This window comes from Parasteatoda tepidariorum, chromosome 5 (genome assembly GCF_043381705.1).
Source record: "Parasteatoda tepidariorum isolate YZ-2023 chromosome 5, CAS_Ptep_4.0, whole genome shotgun sequence".
Classification (NCBI taxonomy): Eukaryota; Metazoa; Arthropoda; class Arachnida; order Araneae; family Theridiidae; genus Parasteatoda; species Parasteatoda tepidariorum.
The window spans coordinates 640,355-660,618 of NC_092208.1; the positions used below are offsets into that span (position 1 = coordinate 640,355).

General features: G+C 28.7%; 1 protein-coding gene across 5 annotated transcripts in view; it reads left to right on the forward strand.

Moving 5' to 3' along the window:
• The window catches only part of LOC107445965 (epimerase family protein SDR39U1), a 33,714-nt gene extending 16,616 nt beyond the window's left edge, over window positions 1-17,098 (forward strand). For all 5 annotated transcript variants that reach the window (XM_016060482.4, XM_016060483.3, XM_016060486.3 and 2 more), the window contains exons 5-7: window positions 1,886-2,007; window positions 10,412-10,558; window positions 16,569-17,098. In XM_016060482.4, the coding sequence (XP_015915968.1) occupies window positions 1,886-2,007; window positions 10,412-10,558; window positions 16,569-17,002 (703 nt within the window). In that variant the 3' untranslated portion in view covers window positions 17,003-17,098. The remainder of the gene's footprint in view (window positions 1-1,885; window positions 2,008-10,411; window positions 10,559-16,568) is intronic.
• The last annotated feature ends 3,166 nt before the right edge of the window (window positions 17,099-20,264 follow it).

Genomic DNA, 20,264 nt, shown 5'->3' on the forward strand with positions numbered 1-20,264 from the left:
ATCAGGAGTCTGTCCAGACAAGTTTACTACCGTTTAGTGGCATCTTTCCCAAATTCAACTTTAGGAGAAACAGTTTCACGAAATACTTTTGAAAAAGCAAGTTTTAAGATTCTCCTCTCTGCCTCTTAAAATTTTGTTTTTGTATCCCCTTAAAAAACGATAAATTACGGGTGAATTTTTAAAGTGAAATGAGGCTCTCCCTCTATAAACTTTGCAGGAAGTCGAAATTCAAACATTATCTTAAATATTATAGTAAATTTATTCTAACTGACCTTAAATTTGAAATTTAAGTTGAATTCAAGTTGAAATGTAACTATGTACAGTACAGAACCCGTTATCCGGAAATCAGAAAACCAGAAAACCAAAAAACCGGAACAAAATTCGATAAATTTTCTTGCCATTTTTGAAAACAATTATTTTTCCTTTTAAGATTTTACGATTTTTCTTTCTTTTTTAAAGAGGTTTACCTTACCATCATTTTGGAAATAATCATTAGTGCATTACTTCATCGTTGTTTCTTATTTTTAAGATTATTTCCAATTTTTTTTTTTTTTTAGTTGGGTTTAACAATAAAAAAAACGGCTTTTTGTAGCGATTCAGAAAACCGGAAAAATCAGTTATCCGGAATAGCGATGGTCCCGACCGTTCCGGATAATCGGTTCCCTACTGTACAATGATTTTCGTGGACTTTTAAATTTGGATACAATTTTTAAGCTCAAAATTTTACAATAGCAAAATCGTTTTTGAGTATATGGGGAGAAATATATACAAATTTACCAGTCATACATGATTTTTATTTGTAGTAACATTTTTTGAAAAAAAATTTCTTACTTTTCCATATTTTATGTGTTGATTTTTTTTTATATAATTTTAAACTTATGGCAAATTACGTCTAAATTTTCACAAAATTGGTACCTTTCAAAAAAACCTAGACAGACCCCTGATAATAGTAATATAAGTAATATAAATCCTAATAATGTAACAGCACACTAAACTCTCTTTGTCGTCTTAATTCTTTTATTTTCAACTCTTGTTTGCTTGGGATTTTTTTTTTCAATGTGAGCTATTGCTAAACTTTTTTTATCACAACTCTCTTGTGGAATATATAAAATGAAGCAGTAGGTGTTAAAAAAGCAAAAAAAAAAAAAATAATAATAATAAGTAAATAAAAATAAATAAATAAAGTATTTTCCAGCAATGTGAAATTAGGTTAATGAAGAAGACATTCATTAATGCAGAGATGATTGTGCTCTGGACAAAATCTGGATTTCCAGATTTTTCGCTAACCGCGATCCGGAAGTTTCCGGAAATCCAAGGTACAGAAGTTTCAAGAAGAAATCATAGATCACAAACACATATAAAAATTCTTGTATATTTTATTTAAAACTATTATAAATAGAATTTATACTTGACATCTCTTTCATTTGTAAATATTTTTTCTGGTTTGAATAATAAATGTGATTAGAGATAAAAATTCCTAAACTTCCTAAACTTATGTATAAGTAAAACTTATACATAAGTTTAGGAAGTTAACTTATAAGTTAAACTTATACATAATTATTCATTTAAATTATGCTGCATATAATTTATTTACAATATGATGTTTTGAAAATATCAATGATTTAAATTTATCAAGACATTAATTTTTTTGAAATGTGTCAATAATGAAGAAATTTTCAGGCTTTGTGAGTTGGTGTCACAATCACCTATAGTCATTATGTGACCTTTCCTGCCATGACTCATGAAAGGCTACTCATAACCAAGAAATGCTTTAAAGTTCATTTGAATTGTTCTAAACATAATAAGAATTTTATTTCTTTCAGGGAATAATTTCTATGTGAGCAACTATTGTTATTTGTTTGATTGTGTGTGTGCTTGTATTTAGATGGACTCCGGGATTTCAGCAGAATGTTTATGCAAGTCGCATACACACGACAAAGCTGCTGGCAGAAGAGATTCAGAAAATGGATGTCCCACCCAAAGTGTTTGGCGTAATATCTGGTGTGGGTGAGTGGAATATGGAAGTGTTTATTATCTTTTGTATTTTTTTTAAAAAAAAGTTAGCAAAAAACCCAACATTTTTCTCATACGTTTAATATTAGCAGATTTTGTACAAGTTCTTAAAAATCATCAAAATGTTCTTAGTCTGTAAAACGGTTTTCAGGGCCTTTAAAAGGTTATTTTTTTTAATACAGACTTTCATGTTTTTAAAATGTTTTTTTTATTTTGGCATTTTGCAACAGAATTATTATCAGCAATAGAAAATTAAATGATGATTGTTTTTTTTTTGCAAAAATAAATGAATTTTTTTGTAAAAATGAATGTTTTTAAAATGTCGTTATTTATATATTTTTTACTTTATTTGAATGTGAATCCTTAATCTACTCTATTTATGTGTGACTTTACATTGTAATATCTAACTTCTTTACTTTAAAGCATTTTTTACAGACTTTCTGGTTTTTAAAATGTTTTTATGTTTTCACATCTTGAAACAGAATTATTACCTGTTATTGAAAAATAAATATTAATTGCAATTTCTTTTGTAAGAGTCAATTTTTTTTTTATTATAAAAATAAGCAAGTTTTATATTTGTAAAAATGATTGTTTTTAAAATGTTTATTTTTTTACTTCATTTTGATTTCATTTCAGTATCTTTAATAATAAATTTACCCTATTTATGAGTGATAACATCATGATGCCTGATTTTTTATTATTAAAGTATTTAATTTACAAACTTTCAGAATTTTAACATCTAGCAGTAGAATTATTACTGGCTTTAGTAAACTAAATATTGTAATCTTTTTTGTAAAATTGAATAAGTTTTTATTTTTAAATGAATGTTTTTATAAAGTTTTTATTTTTTTTAAAACTTCTTTTGAATATGAAACTTTCATAATAAATTTTTCTTATTCATGAGTGAATAAGTTTTTATTTTAGCCTTACTTTATTCACATTAAAATATTTCTTTTACAAACTTTCAGGTTTTTATATTTTGACGTCTGGCAGAATTAATACTGACTATGATTAACTAAATATTGTAATTTTTTGTACAAATGAATGAGTTTTTTTTTCATATGAATATATTTAAAAAGTTTTACTTTTTTTTGAACTTCAATTGAGTATGAATCATTCATAATAAATTATCTTATTCTTGAGTGATTACATATTAATGCCTAACTTACTAATGCCTTTATATGTTAATCACAATCACATGACACTAGTGACGCAGGTTTTAATCCTCACTCACTTACAGTTTTGTTTGTTTCCTGTCTAAGATTCACATAAATGGACCATTAATGTGTTTTTCCTATGTGTTCACTTGGTTAGAGACTCATTACCTTTTAAATTTTTCCGGATTCTTCTAATAGAATACAATTTAAAGCAAGTTTCCTTATTTGTTGATTCTTGAGTTTCCTATTTGTAGATTTCATTCTGAGTTATGTTTTCGCAACTGTGACATAAATTCATTACCATAATTGGTCTTAACTTACAATAAAAAAGGTTAAAATGATCATTAATTTCTTTATTACTTTATTATTTTTACTTTATTCCTATGAATAAAACAAGATTCAAGAGCATCAAGATGAGCTGATGTGGTAAAAATTTTGGCATTATCGAGCTTAAGTTTGTTTTAAAATTCCAACAATGCGACTGTAGATGATTTATCTCATTCTTGATAACAGACATATTCTATCATATTCTTTTAGTTTAAATTTTAAAGTGAATCTGGTTTGTCCAATTAGCCATGTATTGGATGCGTGTCCTAGAATCTGTGGTAATGGATATTTCATTGCATTTTTAATGTTGAACATATCTATCGTGTTTCTTTACTGTCAGTCTTTAGTCCGATTTGTTCGATGTCGCCAAGGTTTCACTTGCTAGGTATTCATTATCTATTACACTCTCAGATACCACAGTTTTTTGCCTTTGTTTTTCATTTTAGGTTTCAACCATACATTTTCTGTTTCAAATCACTTTTGCTTTCCTCATTCACCTCTTCCAAATCTTGAGAATGAGTGCCTATTTTTGAGCACACGTAATATTTGCTTCAAAAATATGTAGATGATAATAAAGGCTAACTTGTTTTGTGCGATCGCATATCGACACACATTTTCAACTTTCATTACCATCTTTATGTTGTTGTTTTTTTTAAGCAAAAAATTTTTTTGTCTTTCCACTTCAGTTTCTTGGGATTATACATTTAAAAACACAACATATTAAATTAAAATACTAAATGCGATATTAAAACCCTGTGGCAAAATTGCGCATTGTTGCAGAACGTTAGAGTTTTTGCAGAAAGATTTTTTAATTGGGAAGGAAAATATTTTGGTTTTCTTTTCTGCGTAATTTTTCGAAAAAGTTTTTTTTTTCTGCAGAATTTTTTTTCTTTCAAAGATGTCTTTCTTGCACATCAGAGAGAAAAGAAATAATCACGATTTTTCTATTCTCATTTGAGATTTTTAAAAAAGTACGTTATGATTGGCTACAGCTGGAATTTTTAATTAATAATATAAAATAAAAAATTCATGAAATTTTGAAAGATAATTTGCTCTAGGAGTGATGTTCTTTCTTTCTTTTTTTTCTTCTTTAAAGAACACCGTGTTTTACACACACTTAAGTATATTTTTTTTAATGTGTCTGATTTGCGTAATTTCGTCGTCGATCTTTATTTTGGAGTCACTGCATGGATCTTAAGATTTTTAATTTATGTAAAAAAAATTTTATTTATCATGGTTTCATTTATATATGAATTTTAATTTTTGTAATGATTTACGAAATTCAAAAGAAGAAATATTTAGTCCATTTTTCCGCCCACAAAATGCGAGAAAGCATCATAGTATTAGAATTAAAAAATAAAACTTTTACAATTAAAATTTTTTATACATTTTTATTCTACATTTTCTTCTGTCAACACAACGTTTCTGTTACTTTAAGTGAGTAATTGTTATAATCAAAAGTATCTTAGAGAGAAATATTAATGCTAGTGAAGTTTGTCACAGAAAGCTTGAAAAAATTCTGCCACAAGATATTAAAATAAGTTTTGCATAAGATTCTTAAATGAAAAAAATTGTAATACAGTCAAACCCTGCAATAGTGAACATGGTCTATAGTGAACTCCCGGGTATAGTGAACGAAATGTTCGTGCCTTGCTGAACAAATATAATATTATTTTTTGTGAGAGGAAATTGGATAGTATGAAGTTTTTTCTGTCTTCAACTGATTTTTTTCTTCATTTTTTGGTAATTTTGAAATTTCTGCATAAAATACACATACCGATTTTTAGAATCATCTATTGAATGGAATGTAGCCTTAACCATATTTTCTTGTTTGCTTCTTCGACCTCAGTTTCCTATCCGTATATAAAGACCAACCCTAAATTTTTTTTACGCAAGACGAAGAGTCATAAAAAATAAAAATTAACATATTTTTTTGTTACTACATATTGTTTTTTAATCATTTTTGTATTTGTTTTTATTGTTCATTTTTTTAAATAAAGTTCAGTAAAAGTTTGCAAAAATTAGTTAAAATGGTTTGCAGTATGGATATAGTGAACTCCCGGTTATAGTGAACCAAAATTTTGGTCCCTTGAAGGTTCACTATAGCGGAGTTTGACTGTATATAAATAGTTGCAACTTTCTAAAAAAGTCAATGCAGTAAATTTTTTTGTTGACTACTGCTCTAAAACTCATTTTTTTAAGGATGTTAAACAACTCTGAAATTTCAAAAGTGGAATAAGACAATAGAATGATCCCTCCCCTGGAATCAAAGTTAAACAGTTATTTCAGACAAGTGAATGTCTCAAAAATTCGTGAAAATGTATTTTTTTTTTGTTCATCAAAAATTTATTCTAAATATACTTCAGAGCTCATATTGATAGAGTTTATATTTTACTCCCTTTATGTATTTCCCCCCCCCTTAAAATTACTCAAATTATATGGTTAAATGCATGATGGAGATTTTCTCTACTTTTCCTCATATTTCCTGTCACTCTCAACAAAATAAAAGAATAAGTTCAATTTCTAACAAGTTTAATAAGTTAATTTTTCTAAGTTGAATTGTTTCTGTTTCAAAAATAAAAAGGCGTCTTCCAAGCAGATTCTGGGGTTAATGAAATTATTGACATTATTGAGCATCAACGAAACATTAACATTCTTGTCTTCTTAATATCTGTTCATAATTTCTGAAGAAAAAAAAAAGGATTTTAAAACTATTTTCTGAACACATTAATTGAAGGTATAAATTAGTTCGTAATCCAAAAATGTATTAATATACTTTATTTTAGTACAGTAAGACTTGTGTAAGTTGACCACTTGTGGTGCATTGTTTTAGTGGTCAACTTAGACAAGTGGATAACTTATAGAGGGGGTGGGTCATTGTTTGCTTTTTCATTTCCTTTATCATGTTGCTATATATTGAATTTTTTTTTACTTGACTTAAAAATTTTATTTAGCTAATAGCCAAATGAATATCTTAAGAAATGTGTTTAAACCTGAATGAACTTCAATTTGTTACATATAATTCTAATATTTAACTGACTTTTTTAAAAAAAATTATTTTATTAGTTATGCACGTGAAGTGCTTAATAAAAATAATTTCTTGAAATATCAGAACACGAAAACACGTAATTTGAAAACTTTAACAAAACAAAATTATTTGAACACTTTAAAATATATTCTGTTATTCTACACTTACAAACCTATTTGTTACAAAAATATTCCCTCATTGTTGTTTGACGCTGTTGTTTAGACTTTACATCATCCCTATGTTTTGAATGAAGGAAATGATCAAAAGCTGACCCCCTACAGTTTCCCCAGATGGTCAACTCACAAAAGGGTTTAGATTAGCTTTTTGCACCATTTCACCAAACAAGTGAAATTTTAACATACATTGCAAAATGACAGAAATTTTTTTTTTCTGGTCACCTTATGAGGGTTTTAGAATAGAATTTCATAATAGTACTCCTAGACAAAATTGACTTCTTTCAGTGGTCAACATACAAGATAGACTGGTGATCAAGTTACAAAGGTTTTGCTTCCTTATATTATATAGGAAAAATTCCATTCTTGATAATTGAGGTCAACTTATGCAGGTGTCCAACTTACAAGGGTGGTCAACTTGGCAGGTTTCACTCTATTAAGAAAAACATAAAGTTGGAGAAAAAAAAATTTTTTTTTAGATGCTGATTCTAAAAATGGTTTGGTTTTGAAATCTTTTTACAATTTTCTATTTTCAGTATTTGTTGTTTAAGGAAATAAGGCATATCGAGACTTTTCCCAATGTAATTATATTTTGTGAATTGCGCTAAAGTAATTTGAAAGTCAATTTTAAGTCATTTGATGATTAATCCAATTTTTATTTTTTATTTCACTCCTTTCTTTTGTACAAAACTTCAACTCTGTTCATCTTATGAATATGCACACCTTTTATCTTGTGCCTAATTAGCAAGGTTCTGCCGAGGTGGCTAAAACCACTGGTCGAAACCGGTTAAAACTGGCATGGCAGTAACACTTTTCTGCCACGTTTGTGGCAGAAATTCAGAAAACGACATAAAAGTAAGTACTGAGATTGACATACAATGGATAATTCGTAGAAAAGCAATTAAATGTTAAACGAAGTACAATTTATTTACAAAATTATCACCATTCAAAATCGAATATTACATTGTTTGCACTCTGCAGTAATCTATAAAAAAAAGACAAGTTTTGTTGCAGTTTCTAAACGTAAAAAATTTCTCAATTTGCTATACACGTACAAGAAATTTGAGAAGATTCTCTCAAGTCCAGCAGAACTAGCAGGCATTGTCATCCACGAAAGATTAAAACTGTTACTGTTATAATAATTGGATTGTTGCCATGCAAATTATGCCTTGAAAAGAGAAAAAAACTATTTGAAAATTGCTCTATTAAGTTATGTTAAGAGTTAAGTGATAATAATTACTGAATTTCAGAGTTTAATATAATAAACTAAAATCTAGTCTTTATATTTATTATTACATTACATCATTCTTTATTTTATATAAATATTTGATATACTGCACTCTTTATATTTAATATAAACAAAATAATATATATTTACCTACAAACAATGAATTAAAAAGTTTGTTACAGTTACATGGAGTTAAATTTTTCGGTTTACTTAAACAAAATGTCATTAAGCAATTACTAGAACTAATATAGAAGTTTTTTTAGTTTCTGTCAGTCTTTGCCGGTTTTTACCGGTTATAACCAGTTTCTGCCGGCAAAAAGCCAACCCTGCTAATTAATGAACACAGAAAAAAAAATTTTTTTGTCCTTTCAATCTACTTAATTGATATTCTACAATATCTCTTTTTTTTTTTTATTCCACTTGCATTCTACTCTACCATACTTTTTAACTTTCTCTCTTTTCCAAAATCATCTTTTTCTTCTCCCAATAGTGCCAGAAGTCTTTTATTTGTGTTAAGTTGTTGTGCTATTGATACAACATATAAATATTTGTTTATAACATAAAAATATTTTATTACATTTTATTGTGTCAAATTAATATATACATGTTAAATCTTTGGCATTCATATAAAATGTAATAAAATATTTTTATGTTATAGACAAATATTTATATGTGGTATCAATACTGCATATATTGGCAATCAGTATCATTACGTCGATTTAATTGTGTATTTTTGTTATATTGATAATTTTTAATTAAGAATAATGATTGTGATTTAATTGCTACCTATTTAATGTAATTTAGTTTGTGGGTCAACTAAGCTATTTTTGTTTTTATATCCACAATATTGGGTTTAAATATTTTAATACAATTGTTTATTATTTAAATTATTGTATATTGGAATATTAATTTTATTTTGGAATCTTTAATATCTATTTGGAATAATTATAATTTTTCTTTAAAAAATGCAACGATGTATTTTTATGTTATAAACAAATATTTATATGTGGTATCAATGCCCAGCATTCCTCTACTGCATTCTATACTTTGTCTTCTTATAAGTGCTTCTGATGCGTTTCTTTTCCTTCAGAACTTAGTTCTGTTTCTTTATTAACGTTGCCATTCATTTGTTTTCCTTGCCCCTTTTGTGTTTTTTTTCTTCTTCTTGCACTTGGATAGTGTCATTTCCCAACGTTACTACCAATGACATAGCTGCCAACTGTGGTGATGTTCAGTGCATCACCACACACATTAAGATAAGAATAAAAATGAATAACAATTAAAAATAATATACTCTTATGTAAGAGAACAAGATCATTAGAATGATCACTAATTGCAAGGTGTTAAAACTATTTATTTAATATAGATCATTTAAGATATTTAGAGTTACAAATTTTGTTCCAGGAAGGCATTCACTCCAATTAATAATAGGTACATAAAAATTTAACATGAAATTATACATTATATAAGCTGCACTGCTAATAAATAAATATTTATGGGGTGATAGAAAATTTTATAATATAACTTAGCTGTTGAGGATCCTCATCTTTTTTTTTTATCTTAACCTCAGCTCTCCAAAACCACGTGTCATTCCTTTTCTCTCACCTCCTCTAACCAAGCCCCCAAAGCATACTCAACTCTTATTGGCTGTTACCACCATCACAAAATAAGTAGGGCTATACTTGCTATTTCTTTTTTATTTTTATTTTTGGCTGAATTATTTAAGGGCAGAGAAGGGCAGGTGAAGACTTATGAAAAAGAAACTAAAACTTTAAAGTAATTATAGCAGAGCAGTGCAGCAAAGATAAAAGTAACAAAACATCATAAAAGCAATACCACATATATATAAAAGTAACAAAACATCATAAAAGCAATACCACACAACTCTACAATTTTACAATTTCTCCTGCTGTACTGGTTTAATAAAAAGTTTCCTAATTTCTGTACATTTTAGAAAATTGCCTGAAATTGAATAAGTTTCCTAAATAAATCCATATTGAAACAGAATTTTTGTACAGTTTAATGCTTACTTGAATGTTTAAATAAGTATTACTGATTTATAATGAAGCGAACCTCATTTTTAGAAATCAGCTCAAATCATTTTTTTTTGTTCTAAAAGTTTCAGTTTATTTTTATTCAGAACTCTCTTTTTAAATGAATTAAAAAAAGTCTTTTAACTATCTTTGAAGAATTAAATGCCTATTCATAGTCTAAATTATGAGTAAACATAATACATAACATTTCAAGTATATTTAATGTCAGTCATAACTGGAAAATATTGCAGTTTTTTTCTATTTTGATGACTATAAAAATCCCTGAAATTCCCTATATCTTAAATATTCAGTACATTATTGCAACAATAATCGTGAAATTTATGTTTTGTTTCCAGTAATATTCTCATTTTGACTTGTTTAATCAAAAGTAACTACAAATGCATCTCTTGATTGTTATGTGTAACTAATGTGAGGCTTTATTTTTGTTTCAGGTTTTTATCCTCCTAGTAAAACAGAGACATACACAGAAGAGAGTCCTGGTTGTAGTGAAGATTACTTCTCTCAATTATGTTCTGATTGGGAAGCTGCAAGCGTTTTACCTCCACACCTTAATGTCCGCCGCTTCGTTGTTCGATCAGGTGTGTATTTTCCCCCTCGTTCAATGTTCTCTGGAAGCAGGAAAACTTTTAATCTACAGAAAATTAGAAAATACTACCTATAGTAGCAGTGTTATCTATATTCTTAGTCCATAGTGGTTACTGCAGGGGTGATTGTGCTCTGGAAAAAATCTGGATTTCCAGATTTTTCGCTAATTGCAATCCGAAAGTTTCCGTAAATCCAAGGTACAGAAGTTTCAAGAAGAAATCATCGCTCACATTTATATATAAAAATTCTTGTATATTTTATTTAGAAATATTAGAACTAGAATTTATGCTTGGCATCTCTTTCATTTGTAAATATTTTTCCTGGTAGAATAATAAATGTGATTAGAGATAAAAGTAAGCTTACACATAATTATTATTTTAAATTATACTGCATATAATTCATTTAGAATATCATGTTTTGAAAATTAAATTTATAAGCATATTAATTTTTTGAATGATTTTACTCAAGAAATTTTTAGCATTTTTGAGTTGGACCCACAGTCACCCCCGTTAGTGGGTTTTAGTTTTTTTGTAATATTTAAATATTTTGGTCGTTTCAGCTACATCTTTACTTGGATATGATGTGGGGATATTTATCCCAGAAAAAGGAATGAAATTGTTTAGTAAAAATTGATTTATTATGTGGGCCTGATTATAGCCTAGGCCCAATAGGCATGGGCCTAGGGCCCACAATTTCTAAGGGGTCTCAAAAATTAGTAAAAAGTCTAATGTAATATGAGCTAGCTATGTGTTTGTTTAAGTATTAAATAAAAAATGATTTCAGCTGACAATAAAAAAATATTCAGCTAATCAGTGACTTTCAGCAAAAATCACTGATTTCAATTGTTTGTGGTCAACAAACTATTTTTTATTTTGACATAACATTGTTGTGTTGTTTTATATTTAGCTTGAATTTATAGATACTAGGGGGCTCCGCCCCCTGCTCGCTACCGCTCGCTAACCCCCGAGAATCGCTACGCAATTCTCTTTTGTTTGCTTCGCAAACAAATTTTAATACATTTATATAAGGATATAAATGCGCGGCAGAGCATAAGTACGACTGTACGATTCTTCCAAATACTGATTTTCATCTATTTCTCGAAGACGATTAGCTGCCCTACTTCGATTTTCTCTTTGGCGGGCATTAGTAAGCTCTTGATTATTTTGTCGATTTATTCTTCGACGCTCTTGTTCATTTTGACGAAACGTGGGATCCAATCTCCGTTGTCTGCGATATTCTCGATCGCGATCTGTCCTGTCAGACATTATACTGAAATTCCAAATGATTGAAATGAGTTGAATAAATAAATGTGATTTAAAATTTAACCATTTTAAGGTAAGCAAGCCTCAGTAAGCTTTATAATAGCAAACAACAAAAATGTAAACATTAAAAGATATCAATCACTGGATAGGCATAAGAATGATAAGATAAGATGAGATGTAATCAGCAAAAACCCACTCAAAGTAAATCAACAAAAAGCTTTGACGCGAATGCGTTCTCTTTTCTGATTGGCTTAAAACTGCATCCTCGNGGGGCTCAGAAAATATTTTGGGCCCTTGGCCTGAATTTGTCTTGATCGGTCCCTGTGTAAAACTTAAATTGAACATGGCCACATTCCAAAATTATAAAAATAGAGAAAATAAGTCCCTCAAAGGGATCAAGAAAATCATTCTTGATAAGAAAAAAAAGAAAATCATTCAATCAGGAATTTTGTTAAGATATTAATTTCACAGTTGGAACTGAGAGGCCTAAGTCTCCAGTCTAATCGTCAAATAATTCAGAATTGAAAATAAAGCCAATCCCCCATAATCAATATTAGATTTGACAGGGTTGCCACAGGTGACTAAAATGCCACTATTTGTAACTATTTTCGACCTGAGGCAATTTTTTTGCCTTAAAAGGCTATAAAAGCAACTATTTTCAGGAAAAGGAGACCATTGGGAGACTTTTCTGGGCTCCTAGCAATGTTTTTTTAGCATAAATTGGGTTGCCAACCTGCGGCCCGCGGTAGCTTCTGAACATAGTGAATTTTTTTTCTTCTAAAAAATAAGAAAAATATTAAATTGCAAATTTTAGTCATCACTTTTTAATGCCCTCAATTTGCACAGATTCCATTGTGAATCTATTTTGTTTCTCAATCACCTTTTCAACAGTTATTGCTATGAAACTCTGCATGATTTTAAAGAACCCAATTTTTAATACAATACTATTATGTGCGAATTTAGAATTTTAGTAATTACTTTTTCAATATATATATATATATATATTTGCTAAATCAATTATTGATAAAAGGAAAAATTATGTGAAAGGGAAAATTAATAGAAAGAGTATGTCTTTTTTTAACGCAAAACTATTTTTCTGCCTTAATTCTAGCATTTAAAAGTATTTAATGTTCTGCAAATATAAAATTTTTTTTTATATAAAAATTTAGTGCTAGAACACTAACATTTATTTAGAAATTATTATATTGGCCATCAACTTGACTAAATGGATCATGGTATATTACAATGAAGTCAATATTATAAAATTTTAGTCATATTATTGAAAAATTCTTATTTAGGCAACTATTTTCATAATTTCAGGTGACTATTTTCATGCTTTAGACTGCTAGAAGCAACTATTTTGCTCATTTTTTTCTGTGGCAATCCTAATAAATAATCAGGTGAAAGCAAATCGCCAAAAAGATTGTAAGAATTAGTATAACTGTGTAACTGAAAAATTTTTTGAGAAATAAAGAGTTATAAATAGATTTTTGTTTTCTATTTAGTCACGGCAGTGAATGAATGAATCTTACATTAGTATTTAAATAAAAAGTTAGCCATTACATTGATTGTTAAGAAAAGAATAAAATATGTTAAATTCGCTTTTTATAAAGTGTAATAAAAATTAAATAATCAGTTTCATTTAATTAAAATTTGATTGAAAATGATTTTAAAAAAAAGAAGTTTGAGAAAATAAAGAAATTTTAAAAGCTAGGAAATATGTAATGCCTATTGTGGCATCACATCACTTGAAAACCTAAAATTCTCAAAGAAATTCAGAATTAACTCTAGATGTATTTGGAGTGTTGTTGGCTAGTGATGATCACACTAAGGCAATGTATTTCAACCTATTATTAGCCTTTAAATCTATTTTGTATAACCTATCATATCCTTAAAAAAAACTTGTGTCCTTTCCTTCTTTTGAGGTGAACCTTAACCTGATTCAATGTCAATTGAGGTGGCTAACCTCTTTGTAAACAGGGAAAACCTTGAATTTTCAGAAAATTTGAAATTATCACCTGAAAACCTGGAACTCTGAGAGACGTGCTGTATCAATGACATGTCGAATGCGCGTAGAAAGAAAGTGAAAAATAAGTAAAGTCACGTTACTCGGGACACATAAGTCTCCAGTGCGAAAGTAAATTAATAAATATACAGCACGTGTGAAGATTTATGTAGGCAAAATTGTAACAAAAATTTAAATCTTTGTGAAAAAATTTGTTTTCCTTTGTTATTTGTAGCTGAAAAGGTGAAAATAAAAAAAAAAATTTAGTATCAAAGTACACTGTTGTTTTTACTTGATGCATGTGTTTGATCAGTTATATTTAAAAGCTTTGATACTTCAAATATTACTCTTTGTGATTTTAAATTTTCTGTTTTGTCGATCAATGGATAAAATAAAATTATGGATGTCAATATTAATTGATGGATAAAGAGGGTATGAATTCATATTTTAAATCGAACCCCATTTTAGTAAAAAAGAACCCAGAAATTCCCAAGTCCTGGATTCTAGAATCTATAATTTCCAATTATTGTTAAACTTATTTTTCTTTTAAAGAATGGTTTTTATTGTTTAGGTGTTGTTCTGGGTAGAGCAGGTGGTATAATACAGCAAATGTTTTGGCCATTTTATTTCGGACTTAGTGGAACAATAGATAAAATTAAATTAAGAATGTTAATGTAATAAGTGGATAAAAAGGGTGAGAATGCATATTTTAAATCGAACCCGCTTTTAGTGAAAAAGAATGTAGAAGTATGAAAGTTCTGAATTCTAGAATCTATAATTTCCAATTATTGTTAACACTGAACATACCATAACCTGTCAAATGACCGTTTAAGAACTTTTGCATCAAAAATGCGCTTATCATCTTATCGTTTTTGCACATTTGACTTCCTGACTTTTCTAGCAATTATATACAGTTAATATTTTATTATTATTATTTTTTGTATTTTGTTTGTTTAGAATAATACTTGTCGTATGCCTATTTCTGCCACTAACCCGTCATTTGACCGGGAGAACAATTCATTGCTTCATAAGGTTTTCGGATCAGAAATTACGATGTAATGCACGTTCAACATGTTACATTTGATGAGTTGCGCATATCTGCAAAGACTATTGCGTAGTGAGTTCAATCGGAATAACTGTTAATTCACATTTCAAGAAAGTATTTAAAATTTTAGATTGTCATTTTTGTGTCAGAAAAAGTGACAAAAACTAAATGTTTTGGTAAGTAGCTTAGATTTTATTTTGATAGCTTTACTTCATTTCTAACTAACTGTTTGTTTTTACTCAGAAAAATGTTGAAACCATCAAGACAGAGCAAGTTCTTNGTGTTACATTCGATGAGTTGCGCATATCTGCAAAGACTGTCGCGTAGTGAGTTCAATCGGAATAACTGTGAATTCACATTTCAAGAAAGTATTTAAAATTTTAGATTGTCATTTTTGTATCAGAAAAAGTGACAAAAACCAAATGTTTTGAAAAGTAGCTTAGATTTTATTTTGATAGCTTTACTTCATTTCTAACTAACTGTTAGTTTTTACCTAGAAAAATGTTGAAACCATCGAGACAGAGCAAGTTCTTAGAAGAAATAATATTAATTATAAGAATTTTAATTCTTATACATTATAAGAATTATAGAAATAATAATAATTAGAAGAAATGTGTTTGCGGAAAGTTTACAATGTTAACACCCTGTATGTGTAAAAAATGAGTTGAGCAATGAATTAAAAATCATTATTCTTTGTGTTTGTAATATATAAAAATTGGCAATATACAATTTTGTTTAGTTATAATAAAGTTTTTTTTTAGTTTATTTCCTTCCTAACATTCATGGATTCAATCAAAAAGTATGGAGTCCGGTCAATTGACTGGCTACAGGGTGTCTGCACACCTGGAAAGTCATGAATTTCGGTATTGAACAAAATTTGTCATGAAATGTCATGATTTTAACTATTTTTTAAAAAAAATCATGGAAAGTCATGGATTTAGGTCGCCGAAGAATTTAATTTTTAAAATGGAATCCCCCCCCCCCATTTGATGGTGTTCAGAATATCTGAATTTGTGAAAAAAAATAAAAAAATCCCCGCTCATAGTCATATTTTATTAAAATATAAAAAGTTTTTATTATGTTCTTTAAAAATTATGGTGTTCTTTCAAAAAATGAAAGAAAAAACATCATTTTTAGAGCGAAGTATCTTTTAAACTTCTGTGATTTCAGAATTATTATTATTTCTTATTTTACCAATTTAAAACTCTAACTGAAGTGAGCCAGTGATTGGCAAATTTTTTAAATTCCAAAATGAGAATAGAAAAATCCAGAGTATTTCTTTCCTTTCTGATGAACGAGCAACGTATCTTTAGAATATAATTCTGCAGAAAAGAAGAAGAGAAAATTATTGCTCAGCTATTACTTTTTCACCTATTTTATTGCTTCAACTCTTTTTTTTTAACTCTGTTTTTTAAAATCAATAAATATGAAGATGCAGAGTATAACAGATTTGGTTATACCTATCATTTCAATGAATGTTATTATAATACTTTTTAGATTTATTATTCTGTTTTTGTCGGAGGAAATAGTAATTTCATTAAGTCAGGAAAAGTTCTTGGAATTAGCCGTGGAAAGTTATGAATTTGAAAATCTTAAATGTAGCAGATACCCTGTGGCTATGGTAGTAAAGTGTTAGTATGTTTAGTGTTAAACTTATTTTTTTAATAAGGAATGGTTTTTATTTTTTTTAGGTGTTGTACTGGGCAGAACAGGTGGTATAATACAGCAGATGTTTTGGCCATTTTATTTCGGAGTCGGTGGAACCATTGGTAGTGGGAAACAGTATTTCCCATGGATTCATATAGATGACATTGCTGGTATATTCACCCACGGAGTACAGTCCGTTACTGTTCACGGAATCCTGAATGGTGTTTCCCCCGAAATCGTTACAAACAAAGAGTTCACAAAAGCCTTTTCTCGAGCCCTGTGGAGGCCTGCCGTCCTTCCAATCCCAGAATTTGCAATCAATTTAGCCTTCGGGGGAGAGAGGGCTCGCATGATGATGGAGGGACAAAAAGTAGTCCCTCAAAGAACTTTGGAAAGTGGGTATAAATTCCTCTACCCCGACATAAAGTCAGCCGTGAAAGAATGTGCGCACATTATCATGGATTTAAATAAGAGATGAGAAAAATTAGACTATATTTAGATTGTTAATATAGTAAATAAAACTGTAATGGTCATAATTATTGTTAATAAAAATATTTCCTTTTAATCTTAAAAACTTCTAGATGATTAATTCTCGAATGTTGTCATCATTTATATTTCAAAGCTTTTCAGATTCTAGAAAAGTTTTTCTTTTGTGATGAGTTTTATTTAATGGTTACATTTTTATTCATATTTTTTATTCTGCTTTTTTTATTTCACATTTTTATATTGTCGTTATCAATAAAAATATTTCCTTTTAATCTTAAAGACTTCTAGATGATTAATTCTCGAATGTTGTCATCATTTATATTTCAAAAGCTTTTCAGATTCTAGGAAAGTTCTTCTTTTGTGATGAGTTTTATTTAATGGTTACATTTTTATTCATATTTTTTATTCTGCTTTTTTTATTTCACATTTTTATATTATCGTTATCAATAAAAATATTTCCTTTTAATCTTAAAGACTTCTAGATGATTAATTCTCAAATGTTGTCATCATTTATATTTCAAAAGCTTTTCAGATTCTAGGAAAGTTCTTCTTTTGTGATGAGTTTTATTTAATGGTTACATTTTTATTCATATTTTTTATTCTGCTTTTTTTATTTCACATTTTTATATTATCGNGTAATTTAAACTTAAACCATTATAATGGAATAGTCTTACACTAAAATTTCACTTTATCACACTATAGGAGCATTATTTTCACTTTCGTAAACACCAATGTTGGCGAGCTTTGAATAGCAAGAATTCGACAAGCGTCAAGTAGAGTATCGCCAGTATTTTGTTTACATTCTGGAATGAGCTGGCGAGTGTTTGTTTTTTCTTTCAACGGCGATATTCATCAACAGAAATGAAAATTTGCTGCCTTTAAATATGTGACCAAACTTTAAAATAAAATAAAAAAATCGGTGCTTAGTTGCCATTAGTTGTGCTGAATGTTTACAAGAAAAAAAAACAAGTGTTTGTAAGAATGATGTCATGAGTAACGCCATAAAAATGTCACGGCAAAAAGAAAGTTTTATCATCTAAGTTATGAGCATGCATATGTTTAATTATACAATTCGTTATTTCCGTAAAAAATATTAAATTTATTGAATTTATCAATTTTCTAATATTGCACATGAATGCTATAATAGTTCATAAGATATAATTTATGGTATAGTGCTTAGTTCCAAACATGTCTAAAAATCGTACTGCAAATTTTTAAATCTTGAAAACAGATAAAATAAGAGAAATCGCATTCACATGATTACCCACTACGTACATTATAATTAATTTCATTCCAGCTGTTATTCACATTCTTAGAGATAATTTGTAATGACAAAAGAATAAATAAAAGTAAATACCGAATAAGGCCCTTCATCGACGAAATATTCAACAGTGCTGAACGGTCCATACTGATCTTTGTCAACAGCTTTGATTCCCTGGATGACTGTTGACCCCACTACAGTAACCTATAAATAAATATATTTTTTATGATTTTATTTTAAAAAATAAGAATTTTGAACAAAAATTTAAACAAATGAATTGCCTCTGATTAAAAACACAAATTTTGAACTGAGGATTAGATTGATGAAGAAAAAAAAACGAAGAATATCACTTGGATTTATGATAAGCTTTAACTCATAATTATCATAAGCTTTTTCTCTTGTTAGCTCATATGAGTTTCTAACTTTTTTTTAAATAAAAGTAAAGCCTGATAGTTACAACTTTCAAAGTACCGTTTTCCTTAATAGTCGTCATAGTTTCAATTAAATGTAAACAACAAAGTTTCAACGAAAATGCAGTTCTTTAACTTCATCTCTAATTATATCACATAAAATGTTGTTTAAAAATTTGAATTCCAAGTATCAAAACTTACTTCACTGATATTGACACTGTATGGCGCACCAACAAACATTGGCGCATTATCATTGGCGTCGGTGACAATAATCCTAACAGGTATTGTTATGCTCTGAAAAGAAACAAAAAAAAGTAAGTTTTATAAGCAACTCAGAGAAATTTCAGAAGCTCTTACAACTATGATAATAAATTTAACGCTATATTATTAAATTTATATGAATCAAACTTTTACAAACTGAATTCACATGAATCCAGTCTATATAAATCAAATTTAGCATATCATTCACTATAAATAAATTCTAAATGAATTACTTTTTATAAATGAAATTAAATAAAACATATAGTAATATATAACAATTTGGTGCACAGAAGAAAATAGATGCTCACATTTTACGAAACTTTCTTCGTTTTTGACGAAACTATTTCCTGGTATATGCTTCGAGCGAAATTTTCGTCAAAGTGACGAAACTTCTTCGAAGAAACGAATTTCATCATAATTAACGAAATATTTCGTCATTCTACTTTTTTCCCCCCCAAAAAAATGCATTCGTGAGCTCCATGTAGGTGGATCATTGTTTTCCAGACAACAGAAGAAAGATAGATAGAACAGAGAGATAAATTACACAGATGCCTTTAAGCGGGATTCGACATCTTGACTACCATAGAGACCGATCGGTTTGTTTCGTGACTTTATTTTCGATAGCCTGGTCTTCTAGTTTCGACATTCTAGTAAGCAATCTCCCAGAAGCACTGTGGTCGGTGCAAGCCGGATGCGGAATTCGTATCGACTGGGATTCGAACCCGGGGTATGTATAAATTACAAATATTTATTATCCCGAGTCAGAACCATTGTAGGTTCTTTGAATGGAACAGAGTTGCAATTAGTTTTTCTGTTACCTCGAAGCAGTTTTGAGTGATTTAAACTCAGCTCTGCACCAGTGGCGCTGCCTAATCTTTCAACAGATAGCCATCTCATTGAAACACTCGAAAGTTGAGAGAATGGTTACAGAGAGAGCCTTTATTTCTGCTTTCGAAGACCAGCAGATGCTTATGACAAAATTTTAAATAATTTCGTATCATTTTATCTTTTTGAAATTTCCTTATTCAATTTAAATTGAATATGGCACGTTTTATGATCATTTAATGTACAAATTCATGTAACAGGAGTAGTATTAATTGTTGAATATTTAGTCTTTTACGTCATTATTCGAACAGAACCGGACGAAATTTGCGTTCGCTTCTGAGTTCTAGGAAATTAAGGAAAAAAATACATGTTTTCAAACTATTTTCTCAATTATTTCTGAAATTTTACAAAACGTCATAAAAAATTTTTTTTCTTTCTAGCGCGGAAAAGACATTTTTGAAGACGCAATAAGGACGGAGATAAATAAGAATATCGGC